Genomic DNA, 19001 nt, shown 5'->3' with positions numbered 1-19001 from the left:
GCTTTCGGCGTTCGTAAAATCAATATCACAATAAATGTGTGACATCGATTTTGATATATTGAAGCATTGTGCCTTCGTCATCAAGAAACCGTCATCAAGAAACCGTCATCAAGAAACCGGTAATGTAACCATCACCGCCACAAGTAGCCCCCATGCCGACACAGAAGTGGCATTTCCTCCACGTCGCTCTTCCACCTACCAACAGGCACCCCACCCGACAACCCGAAAGAGGCAGGCAGCGTGTTATGTACTACACTAAAAATGCTCTCAAGCATTCTAACACACTCTCCTCCAATGCAGAGGCCAGCCTACCAAACAAAGGTGCAGCCAGAGGAGTTGGAAACCATCGTGGACATACGATTATGAAGTCTATAGAAGCGATAATTGACCGTGACCAGGCCGAAATTGAGGCCGTGGTGAACGCCCTGAACGCCTCTCACACCTCCTTCCTGCGACTACTTCCATATTTTTGCAGACTCCATGGTGGCAGTCAGGCGTCTAGAAAGTGACAACTTGATAGCTTCCATGACCTCACACTTGCGTATCTTATGCGTGCGTATCTTACGTGCGTACCTTATGCCATAGAGATAACGCGAGCACCAGGCAACGCTGCATTGCCAGGTCATGACAGAGCTGACCAGCTTGCCCGCAGAACTCTTTACCGGACGCCTTGCATTGGGGCCTGCACATGCAACAGAGTGTCTACATGGATTCCCCACCCTTCAGATACCATCGCAAGCGTCGTCGGCTCCCTCCTCTCAAGCCATCCCTCACGAGACGACAGGAAAGACTGATCCGACAGGCTCAAACGAGCCCGTTGCGTAATACTGCGAGGCGCCATACAATATTGCTCCGCGAAGGAGGAGTCAGACGGGCAACTATTTACAGGGTATATATACAACAACGGTTGTAGCGCTGACCGGTTAGATTCACAGCACGAGCCCAGTTCGTTCTTCCTCCTATTTTCTCCGGTGATGAGGCCCACGTGCCTCGTTCGAGCAATAAAATGCCACACGCGTGCATCATAATTCCCCGGTGGCAGAAGAGACGTCCTGGAGCGTCTAAACGTCATCACTGGGAGAGTGATACTGCTTCAGTCGTGTAACGTGCACGATATCAGTGGACTGGGAAGCAGATGGGGCGTCAGGGGCGATCACGTAGGTGACGGGAGTCCCGGCACGAAGCACTCGGTATGGGCCTGTGTAACGGGACAGCAGTTTTTCTGACAGGCCAACCTGACGTGACGGAGACCATAGCAGCCCCAAAGAACCAGGCCAGAAGTGTACTTATCGGTGTCGCCGGTCGTACAAACGCCTTTAACTCCCTTGGTATTTCAGAAGGCAGTCCCGGGCAATTTCCATTGCGTGGGCACAGCGGGTGATGGCGTCAAGTGCATATTCACTGGGCGGTGCCGTGTGAACAGGGAGGGTAGTGTCGAGAGGCAGTACCGGTTCTCGGCCGCACAGAAGAAAAAGTGGGGAATAACCGGCTGTGTCGTGGCGCGAGGAATTAAAAGCAATTGTGACACACGGTAGAGCGAGGTCCCAGTCAGTGTGGTCTGAAGTGTGGTATTTCGTGAGCACATCTGTGAGAGTGCGATTGAGACGCTCCGTGAGGCCATTTGTTTGCGGATGGTATGACGTGGATAGCATGTGCCTCGTGGCACAGGACGTCAGGATGTCCGCAATAACTTTTCATAGGAATGTGCGTCCGTGGTCTGTGAGAAGTTGTCGCGGAGCTCCACGTAATAAAATCACGTAGCGTAGGAGAAAATCGGCGACATCTGTGGCGCAGCTTGTAGGGAGCGCTCGGGTTATGGCGTAACCGCATGGCGTAATCCGTGGCCACAGTGATACACCTGGTCCCAGAGGTAGAAAGAGGAACAGGTCCCAGTAAGTCCAAACCAAGCGGAAAGAATTGTATCGCGGGAACGTCCAGTGGTTGAAGGTACCCAGCAGGGAGCGTTGATGGTGTCTTGCGTCGTTGGCAAAGAAGCGTCTGCGGATCCGGTCGTATGTACGTGACACCCCCAGGTGACCGGCAGTGGGGGGGGGGTCTGTGCTCGGAGCCAGCGCACGCAGCCTCGCCAACCACTCCGCAAGCCGCCTGGCCGTCCATCGACAGCGAGACCTATCCAAGCATCGTGCGTCGCGGGCGTTGTGTCGCAGCGCCGAGCCCATCCGGCAATCCGGCAAACGCAGGCGAGCTGGGCGTTTCGACGGATGGGCGGTGGCGTAAACTAAACTTGCACGTTGAGCCTTGTTGGTACATCATGATGGAGTCAAAAGGCGTAACGCATCAGAACAGGGCGAAAGAAGAACGATTAATTCGATTAAGAAGTGTAGCGACAGATTGTTGCTGTGTATGCTCTTTCTGTGACATTTTATAGAAACAAGTTTAACAATATTGCAACCATTACGAAGAATATTTGTTCGTCATTAGGTTGAAAAAAATTATCGGTGAAGTCACCTAGATAGCCAACCGGGTTTAGATAGCCAAGCTCCCCAACCCAACGTTTTCGCCAAACTGACATGAATTGGGCTGAAAACTCGGGAGAGCGGCGTCGCTGCGATCGGTAGCGATTCACCTCTGTAATACCTCATAATAAATTAAACGCTTTACGCTGACTGCCTAAATGCGTCCCTTATTGATCAGATGGACTTACACTAACGACTCCGTACCGTTGTCCAAAATCGTCAAAATCGTTTCAGGGTCCCTTCAATTTTATTTTATTCAGCATTCCTTGTACTCGTGTCACTAATAATTTCAATTTGCTGACGCTTCGACTTTGTTCATACAGCGGTCGTCTACGCCTTGTTCTTTTATTGTCTATTCAACAGTTTAGATTGAGTTTGTGTCACTTCTCAATTATGCATTATTACTGCTTTTCTTGACCTCTTCATGACTGAATCGAGTGTTTTTTCTTTCATGTTTATCAGTCTTAGATATCGCTTTGATTATCTGCAGTAGCCTATCCCACATTCGACTAGCTTCCAACTCTCAGTAGTTATTCTGCCTCTTTAAACCTCCCGCAAACCGGAACTTCTTCATCATTATCATCACCATCACTACCACCACCATCATCACCAGCATCATCATAATCATAGCACTTATCATCCTCGTCGTCGCTGTAGTCATCATCAGAATACGTGAAGCTATACCAAAGGAAATCCACGCGGTTTCCTCGGGCAGACAGCCTCGCTGTTAACGAAAAAAAACTTGTTTTAGCGCTGAGATGGAACCCACGGCACCGCCGCGTTTTTTAGGCAAGTTGCACACAATTTTTTCATCTGTACTTTGACGATTTAGTCTTCGTAACAATATTCATGTAGAAAATTAAAACAGGAGGAACGATTGCTGATTCTCGTGCTAAGGTCGACAAAGAAGAAGCAGTCTACAGGGCGTTGGTGGTGGAGTCGGAGCGTCAAGAACAACAACCACGTCAGAAGCGAGAACAAGACTCAACAAGTACAAGAGTAAGCTGGAAACATCGACTGGCGTCCCTGGTGAGTGCCAAGTGCGTGCGTGTTCCCGAAAGGCTCGAACCGCTGAACAAGGGAGAGTGGCGAGTGTAAGCTAAATCCGACGGCATCTTCGGATGGTCTCTGTGATCCCCGCGAATGCGAGCCGGCCGATTTCTGAGGCCACTATGCCACCAGGTCTAGATCTCTTGCGTCAACCGAGCTGCGAGCTCATTTTACTCACGTTACGAGGCAAATTATGCGTAAATTCTGAGCACTTGCACTAACAAGGCATACCAATTAACTTATAACTTTCTACCTTATGGCACATTCGAATGCTCCTTTTTCGGGCACCCCTACGAACAATCAGTGGTCCTTTAAAAATGTAAGCAAGCTTTATCGTGGCAATAACACTACCATGGCGCGTTATGATAGTGTTAACAAGTCCGCAGTAATGTGACTGTAAAGTCACTTGGGTCCGTAGTTCAGCTTCATTGTCATTTTACGCGACCATGGAAACGCTTTCCAAGCGCTCTCAAAGGTCTGGTCTAATCTGCCATTAATGTGCACAATTGTCTGCTATACCCATTTGCTGGCTGGTCTCAACGTCGTTTTAATAGCCGCACGACAAACTTACGCTATTCTTTCGCTCTGGGGGATCGCGGCAACAAAATAAAGCACAATCTCTGAGTGCCTAGCTCTGTGTCACCAGTGTAAGGCTAGCTACCCGCGGTGCAATCTGCAGTGAATGCCTGCCAATAGTCGGAGCACAAAACACGATGCACTAGCGTAGAGTGAACGATGACAAAATTGCATGGACCGTGAACTGGACGGGAATACCTGCCGCGTACGTGAGAAGGTGAGGGGGAGAATGCTTGACGTCACATTAAAACATCGCTTCCCAACAGCCTTTTCGCCTAAGACAAGCCGGACGGCGAAGAAGAAAGTTCGGGGAACGAGCCAATTAATGCACCACTTTAAGGGTAAACAGATGGAATAGCTTAAATTTCATGCGTCAAGACGCACTATCTCTATGAAGGCATGCGCATGATCGATTTTGGAAGAGCTACTCATCTGTCCTTCCAGGTACAATGGCAGGCGGTGACCCAAGGAAGTTCCCGGTGACGACTGGTCGGGCCGATTCGTTGAAGCTGTTCGACGTGGGCTTGGCAGACATCGAAAGAATAAAGGGCTTCTTCTCGGGTCATGCCGTTGATTACGCGTCACCTTGCACTGCAACCGAGGACCGAGCGTGTCACATCGTTCGACACCTCAGTGTGTGGAACGAAATGCTCTCGCAGGCCAAGTTTGAACTGAGAGAAACGCCACGAACGCGCAACGGGCTGACCGTAGCGAGCATCGACTGCCCGTACATGAGGGACCACTCGCTGGACACACTGCACCGGGTCGCCACGCTGCTGCACTGCCTCGTCAAGAAGCATCACTGCGTGACGCATTTCGACGTCACGATGCGCTGGCTCAACTTGTACGACGAGCTCCTGTGCGACGCCCTCCGCGGAAACCAATTCGTCGAGTCGCTCAAGTTGCGGGACTCGTACGGCCGGGGCATCGGTCCTGACCGTATCTTCTGCGCGGTCGTGCCGACCCTGCCAAACTTGAAGCACTTCGAGTGCACCAGTAATGCGGAGTGCCTGTGCTCTTTTCTGGATGAACTGACGTCCCTTTTGCTGACGACGAGGTCGCTCACGTCTCTCCATCTTCCTAATTTGTACATGAAACGTAAGGAAGCTGAGGCATTCTTGACTGCGATCACGGCGTGCTCAACCCTGAAAGAACTCTCTTTGAACAATGCAGTCGTGGCCTCCTCTCAAGAAGAAATCTGTGCCACTTTCGCGGAGTACCTGAAGAGTTCGACTGCCTTAACGACGCTAAGCTTTGTGGGAGAGCGTTCTTTTTACCGCACCTCTATGCAGTTGATACTGCGAGGACTCGTGGAAAACAAAACCATCACCAGACTGGACTTCAGGAGGGCGTTGGTGCTGGAGCAGTGCGTCGAAGAAGTATCTAACATCTTTGCAAAGAATAAGACGCTGCGCAGTATTCACATTGTTCATTGCCGTCGTCATCAGCACCACACAGGTGCTTTTGTTTGGGATGGCTGGCTGACAGCTCTCACGGAGAATGAGACGGTGCAAGAACTTACGCTGCCCTTGCACATCTGGCGACCCCAGAAGTGGGCTCTGTTCTTCAGAGCGCTTTCGGCGAAGCACAGTCTGAAGCACGTGGCCATAGATGGGGACTCCGCGAGCGCCGTCGTCCTGCAAGAAGTCTGCGAAGCCCTTCGAGAAAGTGGCGCCGAGGAGAAGGTCGTTTTCTGGCCACACTTGGGGGTTGCCTCCTGTCGGTACGCTCTCCATTTACTCAGGTACCATTGTTTTCGCGACGTCGTAGCCTGGCAGGCTGATGACGGAGCCGATGCTCCGCCGCTTGGAAGGCTTCTGCACCAGCTGTGTTCGCTGAACCACGTGACATCGCTGACTGTGACTATTGATCCTGGCAGACACAGTGAGAACCTGTCGTCTGCTCTCACAGACTATGTTGGAACAACCACCACGCTCAAGAAACTGCGATTGATCTCGATATCTCCCGCCTACTCGGCTAATGAAACTGACCTAGATTGGACGGCCGTGGTTGAGTCGTTTTCAAGGAACAGCAGCTTAGCAGAGCTGTATGTGAGCGCCACATGCATGTCTGAGGACGACTCTGAGTGCATGGCTGATGTCGTCAACCACAGCGAAAACATACGAAGGTTCTCGGTTTCGGTACGAAGGGGCTGGAACTGGGCGGCGTTCGTGAGTCGCTTGTCCGACGGCATATGTCGCAACTACAACCTCCTAAGAGTCGAAGTTCCTGGCTACATGAACAAGGACTCGTTTGCCATTTGGGACACGGCCCGGAGGAACTCCCGCCTGGTGGCCACTGCTTCGCAATTCCTCGCAGGAGCTAATCGTGACAAGTAAGTACCAGTAATGAAACTGCAGCACTTCGACACAAATACTCGCAAGACTCGTGTCGGGAAGAATAGCGCGTGCTCTTATTCGTTTCTTGAATTTTGATCATTTCTTTTAGATCTGCCTTTAACCTTGCAATGTCCGAAAAATCCCGCCGTTCTTATTAAGACTGCTCGTTGGCTTATCCACTGTCGCTTATAGCATTCGCTTTTAGCCAGCGGAGCAGCTGCTTAGAAACAAATGTGAACAACCTCTTGAAACTGCCCTAATGAGGTCGCGACCTCATCCTCGGTTGGGCTAAAGGAATCTGAGATAAGCTAATCAAGTGCTTCAGGAAGTGATGCGTTTACTACTTTTTGAAGCATAACGCCTGAGCGTATCCACAAGATGGCGATATATATACCTTTCGATTTTTCATTATCTTGTCTTATCCTGAGCACAGCATTTCATTACGAACCTTGCAGAGGAGCTACTCCAACAACTTCCTTCGTATAACTGCATCGGCTCTACCACGCTATAACACATGTTATCACTGCTATTGTACCGCGGTGAAGTGTTGAGTTTAGCGACTTCGACTAGATGTAAACGTGTCCCGGCACGTATCGCGTTTTCGGCAGGACTACTGCGGCGGCGCTGGAGCGGGTCCTGCGGCACCGTGCTCTTCTGGAGGAACTTGCCGAAGTCCAGTCCATCAGCGAGGACGAGGGAGCGGCCGCTCTCCGAGACGAAGTCAGGTTCTTCGAAGGCTTGCACGATTTCATGCGACTCGCAGGAGTCGTCAAGGAGAGGGTCACGTGTCATCGACGGGAAGACGGGCGCGCGCAGCTCGACGACCTCAACGAGCACTGCTGGATCGCGATCCTGCGCTGCCTCGCGCTTGATGACGTCGTGGACGAATGCGCCCAATCAGAGCCGAACCGCGTGTGACGTAAGCACGATGCTGCCCATCGTTGTATTTTGTCTCAGAGACATGCCATCTGCCCAGACGGACAGTCAAGAAGAAATAAAGAAGAGCGTGTTTGTCGTTATTTACAGGAGCCATCCACCGCGAAATGCCGTAACTCAAAAACAAAAAGCAGTCCAAAAGAGAAGTTCATGAATGCAATCTAACGAAACACATAAACACGTACTATTGTGGTTCTGCTGTGGCTGAACGGCAAATTTGGTGACACCGCCTCTGATAGTGCACGCGGACGGGCCTCGATCGTCCTCAAACTTCGCGCTGGACAAACGGGGACAAAGAAAGATGCACAAGGACTAGCGCAATGTTTGACGATGAATCGATTCCAAGTTGGCCGGCTCACAGTGGAGCATCGTCCAGTTATCGTCGCGTGAGTCGTAAATGAAGTTTCGCTGACCAGAAGACGCGTGTAGCTCGTAATCCTTAAGCGCGCAGGTCATGTGACACCGGAGTTGGGCTATCTAACGTATATATACGTATATGTACCGTATATATATATAACGTAATATGTTAGAATATTTCCGAGCCCGGAAAATGAGCATAACTCAACATTTTCTCGCGACTTCACCGCCCATTGAAATGTGTGTCAGGAATGCGATGATTGTACAGCGAAGTACCAACTCTACCTTTCGGTACGGACCTCTGACTGCAGGCTGCGATGAAATTTAGATTTCACTTTGATCCCGTGTTCTGAAAACTGTATTCCTGAAGGCACAAGTAGTTGCCGCCGAAAGTGGTGCTTCAGCGGCAGGCGTACACTGCATGTATTGGTGCGCAAAGTCGTTAGTGTGCCCCTGTAATATACCAAAGGCAGTGCTGAAAAACAATCTCGGTGCTAACCATGTAGGCAAAACATACGCCCACGCGAATGCCGAGAAAAAAAGAATCCCTGTGTGACTAGCCGCAACGCGAACATCGTGTATACAGTTTCTCGCTGTGACATTCTGAAGTCATTTCATCGAAATTCATTTCTCAAACGGTGCAAAAGGGACGAAAGACACGGGCAAGAGCGATCAGTGCAAGGCGTGGACGGACAAAGTCACATTTTTATTGGAAAATACAGCTAATGGAAGCAAAACGTTCAGCAGTATGTTACACTCCTGTAACATGTGAAGGCGAAGGCCTGCTGCTCACTTGGTAAACTTGGCATGGCCGTGTTGCTGCTTTCGCGGTTCGGCTTCTTCGGCTCGTTTTCGTACGCTTCGCTGCGGCTTAGCGCGCTCGTATAGCGGGGTCACACTCGCACCAACGACCTTTCTCTTCGACTTTACGTTGCGTCCTCTCAGCAGAGGATTGAAACATGTGCTGTTCTGTGTGTTGTTTGGGTGATATAAATGAATGTATGCACTGTTCGCTTCACTTTTCTGAGCGCTTGCTGCCTCAGCCTTACGGGGGTATGAGCCATTAAGAAGGTCACGTGTTTTTTTTTTGTGCCACTCGACTAGACGACGCTTTTCTGTGCGTTGTATGCGTGATTACAATGTATACGCACTGTACGCCTCACTTTGCCGAGTGGTTGTAGCCTCTGCGTTACGAGATGGATAAGACATTGCATTTTTTTGCTTGCTTAGGGGGGTGTGAGCCATTGCTGATGATGACACTTTTTCTACCATTACACCGGACGACGCGTTGAATATTCAACCTCGTCGGGGGTATGAGTCAATTAAAGCTTCCACCTTAAAAAAAAGTTTTAGAATAGGCGCCCCAAACGTTTGGGGCCCCAAAGAAATAGCGTCGAAGGCACTGCGCATGCTCGAGACTCAAACTGCGTTTGGCTTTCCCATCAGGCACGTTATTTCACTGATGTTAGCTGCAGCCCCAAAAGGTCCCCCAAAGGCTTTGCGTCAACAAACGTGGCGGTACCCACCGAAAGGACGGCACCTAGCTCCAAACTGGGCTCGACTCGTGGTAACGCGTGAAGTTTGCAAGGTAGGAGCAATGACTGCGGTTATCGCTTTCTCTCAACTAGCGTACCTTATCAAGACTCATTCGTTATAGTCGGATACAACTTTAAGAAACAGCATTTGGCAACCGAGGCACACGAACCACGTGTCGTTGTGTTACTCAGCTAACCAATCACAGGAGCAAACAAAGTCGTCATGTGACGAAGAAGAGACAAAGGGACACACACAGCGCTGTGTGTGTCCCTTTGTGTCTTCTTTTGTCCCCTCTTTCAATCGCGCTACCATAACCCCCTTGAAGATGCATTACCAACAAGCCCACATTGCAACCCTCGCGAACTGTATTTGATACCTCCAGAGCATCTACTGTTCTTGAATAGTCTTTTCCTCGGCGGAAGCGATGAGCTGTGCAACAGACACCGACAAAGTTTATGGGGTCTGAGCATTTTACTCTTCTAAATCCGCGGTACAATTAGTTTCACTGCTTGAGCCCATTTTACTCATGAAACTTCAATGCCAACTGAAGTTTCACTTCAGTTGGCATTGACTTTTGGTTATAGACGGCGTTCATTTCAAATTCAATTTCATGGTCATGGCTCGTACGCCTTACACGGCTCAACTTGGCTTCTAAAGGCACGTAAACTGGGTTACTCACTACTATGCGCAACTAAGTGCTTGCTGCTAATGCAATAACCTCTAAATTGGGATTAAACGCAGAAGCACGAATGCGAAAATTACTCTTAGCATAATATGGTATATTTAATTATTCATAATAGCTTTTCTTTGACGCCGTAGTGGCATTGAAAGCACAAGACGCCATCCACTAGCGCAAAGCTACAGTGTACTATAGTCGGATACAACTGAAGTCTGCAGTGAAGCCCCGCCCACGCCCTCATAACCGCCAGCCACTGTTCCTCGGCGAGACTGAAAATAGTTCGTATTTCAAACTTTCCTCGTTACATAAACAAGGAGATAGCCACAAAAAATATAAGCTCGTAATTTTGTACGTTTTCATTCGTATAGTATAGTGGAACGGTGAAAGCCTAATTCTTTATTGAAAAGAAATAAAACGTATGCTTTGCTGCATCTATTCTCAAGTTTCACTTCAGTTCGCAGTGCAGTTTAATGACTAAAACGGGGTCAGCAGTGAAATTAACTGCACCGCGGACTTTTGAAGATTGAAATGGTCAGACTCTATGCACTTTGTCCATGTCTGTTGCACACCTCCTCGCTTGCACCGACGAAAACTTTTCAATAGCAGACGCTCCAGGTATCAAGTACGACGCCATTTTGAAATGGTCTCATGATGATTTTATTTGCTTCTGTGATTGGCTAGATGCTGGAGCCGATCGGATAACGACCGGCCGATGCGCTGAGGCCATTCTGTTCGCGTATTCTGCTGCAGAGTGACACAATGTCGCAGCTTGACACGTCTCCAGTCGCATGATCTGCAGCCCACAACGTAACCAGAAAACTGTGCTCGCGAAAAGAAAGCTCGAGATCAGCATTGACCGGCGCAGCTCACGTCAACACGGAGAACGTTGCAACGCAAGAAGACGACACTTGCTGTGTGTCGCAAGTGTTCGAGCGTAGCGGTAAATTGTCGTTGTGTATGCTCTTTCTGTTACATTTTATAGAAACAAGTTTACAAGCATTGCAACTATTACGAAGAATATTCGTTGATCATAAAGCTGGAAAAATTATCGATGACGCCACCTAGGGAGCCACTCGGGTAGCTCCCCAAACCAATGCTTTCCCTAAAGTGACACCAGCTGGGCTGAAAACTCGGGAGAGTGGCATCACTGCGATCGGTAGCGATTCACATCTTTAAAACCTCATAATAAATTACACGCTTTACGAGGACTGCTTAAACGCATTCCTTAATGATCAGAAAGACCTACCCTAATGACTCAGTAGCACTGTCCAGAATCGTCAAAATCATTCCAGGGTCCCTTTAATTTTATTTTCATCAGCATTTCTCCTACTCTTGTCACTAATTATTTTAATTTTCTTATGCTTCGACTTTGTTAATAGAGCGGTCTTCTTCGTTGTTCTTTTAATCGCTACTCAATACTTTGGAATAGGTTTGTATCACTTTTCAGTTATGCACTATTAGTGCATTTCCTGACGTCTGTATAACTGAATCGAGCCTTTTTTCTTTCATGTAAATCAGTCTTAGATCTCGCTTTATATATCTGGAGTAGCCTACAACTCATTCGGCTAGCTTCCAACTGACAATAGTTATTCTGCCGGTTTACACCTCCGGCAAACAGTTTCTTCTTCATCATTATCACCATCACTGCAAACATCATTATCATCATCATCACCATCATAGCACTTATAAGCCAACATGCGTCTCCCCGCAGGCCCGCTGGACCCGAAGAATGGATGCTCTGGCGTCACACTATACATTTCTTCCCTACGTTGTCCCCAGAATTATGTGTTTATCATTCGTGTGTTCCCTATGACGCCGCGAAGTACCTGGCGCGTCACGTGGGCATGAGAACATGGCCGGGCGTGCTTGATGGAAGATAGGGAAGATAAAACGAGAATTTAGATTTACGATGGAACTTGCGAATAGTTGCGATCAGCTCAGACGAGCGGGTCAACGTAAGTGCTCCAACCATCGCTGCGTGTTTTGGAGTAAACACTTTACTCAAACCAAGAACATCTGAGATCACCACAAGAAACATGTGGAGGGATGACAAATGCGGCAGTGAAGGCCTTTCGTTGGAAAGTGGTTCGAGACCGAAAGGGTCGCATCGTGAACACCCACAAGTTGCTGACTACGTGAATTTGTCATTATAAATTATATTTTTAAAAATATGAAATTGTGTAAAATTATATTGTATAATGTTCGTTAGTTTATTTTCTGATTTCATCCTCGTCGTTTCTGTAGTCATCATCAGAATACGTGAAGCTATACCAATGGAATTCCACGCGGTTTCCTCTGGCAGACAGCCTCGCTGTTAGCGAAAAAAAAAAATTGTTTTAGTGCGGAGATGGAACCCACGGCACCGCCGCGCTTTTTAGCCTAGCTGCACACTCTTTTCTCATCTGTACTTTGACGATTTAGTCTTCGTAACAATATTCATGTAGAAAATTAAAACAAGAGGAACGATTGCTGATTCTCGTGCTAAGGTCGACGAAGAAGAAGTAGTCGACAGGGAGTTGGTGGTGGAGTCGGAGCGTCAAGAACAACAGCCACGTCAGAAGCGAGAACAAGAATCAAGAAGCTAGAACAAGACTCAACAAGTACAAGAGTAAGCTAAACACATCGGCTGGCGTCCCTGGTGAGTGCCAGGTCTGTGTGTGTTCGCGAAAGGCTCGAACCGCTGAACAAAGGGGGAATGGCGATTGTAAGCTAAATCCGATGGCATCTTCGGATGGTCTCTGTGATCCCCGCGAATGCGAGCCGGCCGATTTCTGAGGCCACTGTGCCTCCAAGTCTAGATCTCTTGCGTCAACCGAGCTGCGAGCTCATTCGCCTCACGTCACGAGGCAAATTATACGCAAATTCTGAGCACTTGCACTGACAAGGCATATCATATAACTTATAACAATCTGCCCGATGGCACATTCGAATGCTCCTTTTTCGGGCACTCCTGCGAACAATCAGTGGTCCTTTAAAAATGTAAGCAAGCTTTATCGTGGCAATAATACTATCATGGCGCGTTATGATAGTGTTAACAAGTCCGGAGTAATGTGACTGTAAAGTCATTTAGGTCCGTAGTACAGCTTCATTGTCGCTTTAGGCGACCATGGAAACGCTTTGGAAGCGCTCTCAAAGGTCTGGTCTAATCTGCCATTAATGTGCATGAGTGTCTGCTATACCCATCTCCTTGCCGGTCTCAACGTAGTTTTAACAGCAGCACGAAAAGCTAACGCTATTATTTCGCTCTGGGGGATCGCGTGGTGGCCATCGGAACCGAAACAAAGCGAAAGCTCTGAGCGCCCAGCTCTGTGTCCCCATTGTAACGCCAGCTACCCGCGGTGCAATCTGCAGCGAATCCCTGCCGATACCCGGAGTACAACGCAAGATGCTAGAGCGTAGAGCGAACGGTGGCAAAATTGCATGGACCGCGATCTAGATGGGAATACGTGATGCGTACGTGAGAGCGTGAGTGAGAGAATGCTTGACGTCACATTCAAACACCGCTTCCAAACAGCCTTTGCGGCTGTGACGAGCCGGACGGCTCAAAAAGAAAATCTGGGGAACGATCCAGTTAATGCACCATTTTAAGAATAAATAGTTGGTATAGCTTACATTTAACGCGTCAGCACGCATGATCGCTTTCGGAAGAGCTACCCATCTGTCCTTCCAGGTTCAATGGCAAGCGGTGAAGCCCCAAGAAACTTTCCGATGACAACTGGTCGGTCAGATTCGTTGAATGTGTGCGACGTTGGCTTGGCAGACATCGAAGGAATAAAGGGCTTCTTCTCGGGCCATGCCGTTGACCACACGTCACCTTGCACTGCGACCGAGGACCGAGCGTGTCATATCGTTCGACACCTCAGTGTATGGAACGAAATGCTCTCGCAGGCCAAGCTAGAACTGAGAGAAACCCCGCGAACGCGCAGCGGGCTGACCGTAGCGAGCATCGACTGTCCGTACATGAGGGACCACTCGCTGGACACACTGCACCGGGTCGCCACGCTGCTGCACTGCCTCGTCAAGAAGCATCACTGCGTGACGCATGTGGACGTCACGATGGGCAGGCTCAACTTGTACGACGAGCTCCTGTGCGACGCCCTCCGTGGAAACCAATTCGTCGAGTCGCTTAAGTTGCGGGACTCGTTCAGCCGGGGCCTCGGCCCCCACAGTAACTTCTGCGCGGTCGTCCCGACCCTGCCAAACTTGAAGCACTTCGAGTGCACCAGTGATGCGGAGTGCCGGCGGTGTTTTCTGGACGCGCTGACGTCCCTCCTGTTGACGACGAGGTCGCTCACGTCTCTCCATGTTCCCAATGTAATCATGAAATGCAGGGCTACAAAGGCGTTCTTGACTGCGATCATGGCGTGCTCAACCCTAAGGGAGCTATCGATGAACATTGCATTCCAGCTCTACGTCGAGGAAGAAATGTGTGCTACTTTCGCGGAGTACCTGAAGAGTTCGACTGCCTTAACGACGCTAAGCTTTGTGGGAGACGGCTTCCTTTACAGCCCTGAGATGGAGTTGATACTACGAGGACTCGAGAAAAACAGGACGATCACCAGACTAGACTTCGGGGCAGCGTCCGTGTCGGAGCGATGTTTGGAAGCCGTACATAACATTTTTGCAAGAAATACGACGCTGCGCAGTATTCACATTGCGGCCATCCATCGTAACCTCTACAGTTTTTACCAACAGAGGGTTCCCTTCATTTGGGATGTCTGGTTGACATCCCTCACAGAGAATGAGACGCTTGAAGAACTTGCACTGCCATTCAGCATCTGGAGGCCACAGACGTGGGCTCTGTTCTTTAGAGCGCTTTCGACGAAGCACAGTCTAAAGCACGTGATCATAAACGGGGTCGTCAAGGATGCCATCGCCTTGCAGCAAGTCTGCGAGTCCTTACGAGAAAGTGGCGCAGAGGAGAAGGTCGTTTTTCGGCCACACTTGGGGGTTGTCTGCTATCGGCAGGATTTGCATTTACTCAGGTACCATTGTTTCCGCGACGTCATCGCCTCGCAGGCTGATGACGAAGCCGATGCTCCGCCGCTTGGAAGGCTTCTGCACCAGCTGTGTTCGCTGAACCACGTGACATCACTGACTGTGACTATTGATCCTGGTACGTACAGGGAGGACCTGTCGTCTGCTCTGGCAGACTATGTTGGAACCACCACCACGCTCAAGACACTGCGGCTGATCTCGGTGTCTGTTGCCGACCCGGTGAATGAAACTGACCTAGCTTGGACGGCCGTGGTAGAGTCGTTGTCAAGGAACAGCAGCTTAGCAGAGCTGTGGGTCAGCGCGACTTGCGTGTCTAAGGAGGACTCTGAGCGCATGGCTGATGTCGTCAAGCACAGCGAAAACATACGAAGGTTCTCCGTTTCGGTACAACATAGCTGGCATTTGGCGGTGTTCGTGAGTCGCTTGTCCGACGGCATATCTCACAACTACAGCCTCTTAAGAGTCGAGTTTCCTGGTTACATGAACAAGGACTCGTTTGCCGTCTGGGAAACGGCGCGGAGGAACTCCCGCCTTGTGGCCAGTGCTTCGCAATTCCTAGCAGGAGCTAATCCTGACAAGTAAGTACTAATAATGAGACTGCAGCACTTCGACACAAATACTAGCAAGACTCGCGTCGGGAAGAATAACGCATGCTCTTATTGGTTTTTTGAATTTTGATCATTTCTTTTAGACCTGCCGTTTAACCCTGCCATTGAAATGTCCGAATAATCATCCCGCCGTTCTTATTAAGACTGCTCGTTGGCTTATCCACTGTCGCTTATATAGCATTTGCTATTAGCCGGTGGAACAGCTCCTTAGAAACAAATGTGGACAACCTCTTGAAACAGCCCTAACGAGGTCGCGACCTAATCCTCGATTAGGCCAAAGGAAGCCGAGGTTAGCTAAGAAAGTGCTTCAGGGTAGTGATGCGTTTGCTCCTTTTTGAAACCTAACGCCTCAATGTATCCACTAGACGAGGACACATACTTTTCTTTCGATTTTTAATTATCTTGCTTCTCCTGAGCACAGCATTTCATTACGAACCTTACAGAGGAGCTACTCCAACAAGTTCCTTCGTATGACTGCATCGGCTCGACCACGCTATAACACATGTTATCACTGCTATTGTATCACGCTGAAGTCTTGATATTGTATCACGCTGAAGTCTTGAGTTTAGTGACTTCGACTAGATGTAAAACGGTCCCGGAAATATCGTGTTTTCGACAGGACCACTGCGACGGCGCTGGAGCGGGTCTTGCGGCACCGTGCTCTGCTGGCGGAACTTGCCGAAGTGCTGTCCATCGGCGAAGACGACGCAGCGGCTGCTCTCCGAGACGAAGTCAGGTCCTTCGAAGGCTTGCACGATTTCATGCGACTCGCGGGAGTCGTCAAGGAGAGGGTCACGTGTCATCGACGGGAAGACGGGCGCACGCAGCTCGACGACCTCAACGAGCACTGCTGGATCGCGATCCGGCGCTGCCTCGCGCTTGGTGACGTCGTGGACGAATGCGCCCAATCAGAGCCGAACCGCGTGTGACGTAAGCACGATGCTGCCCGTCATTGTATTTTGTCTCAGAGACATGCCATCTGCCCAGACGGACAGTCCAGCAAAAAAAAAAGAAGAAATCGCACATACTACGCGTGTTCGTCGTTATTTGCAGGAGCCATCCACCGCGATACGCCGTAACTCAAAAACAAAAAGCAGTCCAAAAGAGAAGTTCATGAATGCAATCTAACAAAACACATAAACACGTACTACTGTGGTTCTGGTGTGGCTAAAAGGCAAATTAGGTGACACTGCCTCTGATAGTGCGCGCGGACGGGCCTCGATCGTCCTCAAAACTTCGCGCTGGACAAACGGGGACAAAGAAAGATGCACAAGGACTAGCGCAATGTTTGACGATGAATCGATTCCAAGTTGGCCGGCTCACAGTGGAGCCTCGTCCAGTTATCGTCGCGTGAGTCGTAAGTGAAGTTTCGCTGAACAGAAGACGCGTGTAGCTCGTAACCCTTAAGCGCGCAGGTCATGTGACACCGGAGTTGGGCTATCTAACGTATATATACGTATATATGCCGTATATATATAACGTAATACAGTGAAAGCTCGTTAATTCGAACTTCAATAATTCGAATTTATGGATAATCTGAACTGTACGATTTGGTCCGGCCAAGCTCCACAGAAGTCTATATATAAAAAAGTCCGTTAATTCGAACGCGAGAAGGTTCCCTCACGGATAATTCGAACTACGCTCGCCTGGCACACGGCCAGACAAACGCGCCTACTGCCTACACACAAGGCTGTATTGCCTCCGAAACGGAGAGAACGGCGAGAGAAGGCCAAATCGGAAAAAAATCTAACCGACGCAGGGTCAGCCAGAAGGCAGCGGCGGCTGCCGCCTCTCCGTTCTACGTAACCTCCGAGACTTCTTGCCCGTTGCGAATCTCGGAGGCTTTGCAAATCTTATACAGCTGCTAATGTGCGGAGATGGCACGGCAAGCGCCAAAACACAGCGAATCAAGTTGCCCATCAAGTTACAGTTAAGGTGCAATCAAGTTGCAGTTGCGCTTGCAATCAAGACCCAACGAATCAGGGCCTTCGCCACCTTCACATGTTCAGCGTTTTTGTCTCGGCAGTCTTCATCGGTTGTGCACCTCTGTTTTCAGCTTAGGAGGTATCGGCCGTCGCGATTCATTGTGATGGTGTTAAGCCTCGGCTAACGTTCGTTTCGGTGGACATCGGTGGTGTGGCACAGTCGGACCCAGAGCTTCGACTTGAAGATGGCGTGTGCCCGCGGCACACGCCATCACTTTCTGACACGCCAAATTTCTGACATGCCCTAATGCTTCCAAATCGCAGTGTAGCTGTTGCGCTCCTTCACTTTCGTTAGTTCGAACTTTCGTTAATTCGAACTGAAGCGGCTTCCCCTTGCGGTTCGAATTAACGAGCTTTTACTGTATGTTAGAATATTTCCGAGCCCGGAAAATGAGCATAACTCAACATTTTCCGCGACTTCACCGCCCAGTGTGACATGTGTGTCAGGAATGCGATGATTGTACAGCGAAGTACCAACTCTACCTTTCGGTACGGACCTCTGACTGCAGGCTGCGATGAAATTTAGATTTCACTTCGATCCCGTGTTCTGAAAACTGTATTCCGAAAGGCACAAGTAGTTGCCGCCGAAAGTGGTGCTTCAGCGGCAGACGTACACTGCATGTATTGTTGCGCAAAGCCATATTATTGTGCTCCTTTATACCAAAGGCAGTGCTGAAAAACAACCTCGGTGCTAACAATGTAGGCAAACCAGACCCCGACGCGAGTGCCGGAAGAAAAAAAAAATCGCTGCGCGATTATCCACAACGCGAACATCACGCATAGTTTTCTGCTGTGACATTCTGAAGGCATTTCATCAAAATTCATTTCTCAAACGGCACAAACGGGACGAAAGACGCGGGAAAAAGCGATCAGTGCAGGACGCGGACGGACAAAGGGACATTTGCATTGGAAAATACAGCTAATGGACGCGAAAAGTTCAGCAGTATTTTAAACTCCTGTAGTATGTGAAGGCGAAGGCCTGCTACACACTTGGTAATCTTGGAATCGTCGTGTTGCTGCTTTCGTAGTTCGGCTTCTTCGGCTCGTTTTCCGACGCTTCGCTGCGGCTTAGCGCGCTCGTATAGCGGGGTCAGACTCGCGCCGACGACCTTTCTCTTTGACTTTACGTTGCATCCTCTCAGCAGGGGATTGAAACGCGTGCAGCTCTGTGTGTTGTTTGGGTGATTTAAATGAATGTATGCACTGTTCGCTCCACTTTTCTGAGCGCAGGCTGCCTCAGCCTTACGGGGGTATGAGCCGCCGCACTTTTTCTATACTTGCGGGGGTATGAGCCATTGAGAAGGTCACGTTTTTTTTTTTCTGTGTGTGTGCCAATCGACAAGACTACGCTTTTCTGTGCGTTGTATGCGTGATTACAATGTATACGCACTGTACGCCTCACTTTGCCGAGTGCTTGTAGCCTCGGCATTACGAGAGGGATAAGACATTGCATTTTTTTT

General features: G+C 49.5%; 3 protein-coding genes across 4 annotated transcripts in view; all 3 read left to right on the top strand.

Annotated features, from left to right (window-relative positions):
* Positions 1-12073, top strand: part of LOC139048932 (uncharacterized) — a 252554-nt gene extending 240481 nt beyond the window's left edge. The window contains exons 4-7 of the mRNA XM_070523913.1: positions 3375-3506; positions 4548-6438; positions 7051-7361; positions 11662-12073. Of these exons, the coding sequence (XP_070380014.1) occupies positions 4553-6438; positions 7051-7360 (2196 nt within the window). The 5' untranslated portion in view covers positions 3375-3506; positions 4548-4552 and the 3' untranslated portion in view covers position 7361; positions 11662-12073. The remainder of the gene's footprint in view (positions 1-3374; positions 3507-4547; positions 6439-7050; positions 7362-11661) is intronic.
* A 387-nt stretch (positions 12074-12460) lies between these two features.
* The window catches only part of LOC139048927 (uncharacterized), a 166996-nt gene continuing 160455 nt past the window's right edge, over positions 12461-19001 (top strand). The window contains exon 1 of one of the 2 annotated variants that reach the window (XM_070523905.1): positions 12461-12588. The gene's annotated coding sequence lies outside the window, so the exon portion shown is untranslated. Of the gene's footprint in view, positions 12589-16459; positions 16487-19001 lie in introns of those variants that run through there. The other variant, XM_070523906.1, reaches the window with a different exon arrangement.
* LOC139048928 (uncharacterized) lies at positions 12479-16703 on the top strand. The gene is made up of 3 exons (XM_070523907.1): positions 12479-12558; positions 13621-15526; positions 16176-16703. Exons 2-3 carry the CDS (start codon positions 13626-13628, stop codon positions 16483-16485), a joined length of 2211 nt encoding a protein of 736 aa, XP_070380008.1. The 5' UTR covers positions 12479-12558; positions 13621-13625; the 3' UTR covers positions 16486-16703.

The sequence above is a fragment of the Dermacentor albipictus genome, chromosome 8 (genome assembly GCF_038994185.2).
Source record: "Dermacentor albipictus isolate Rhodes 1998 colony chromosome 8, USDA_Dalb.pri_finalv2, whole genome shotgun sequence".
NCBI classification, from domain to species: domain Eukaryota; kingdom Metazoa; phylum Arthropoda; class Arachnida; order Ixodida; family Ixodidae; genus Dermacentor; species Dermacentor albipictus.
The sequence above is the reverse complement of the archived record's forward strand: the minus strand, read 5'-3'. Positions and strand labels throughout refer to the sequence as shown.

Coding starts and splice junctions, on each gene's coding strand:
- LOC139048928 (XM_070523907.1), top strand. CDS start 13,626: ATGGCAAGCGGTGAAGCCCCAAGAAACTTTCCGATGACAACTGGTCGG. Junction 15,527..16,175: donor GCAGGAGCTAATCCTGACAA/GTAAGTACTAAT, acceptor TGTTTTCGACAG/GACCACTGCGACGGCGCTGG.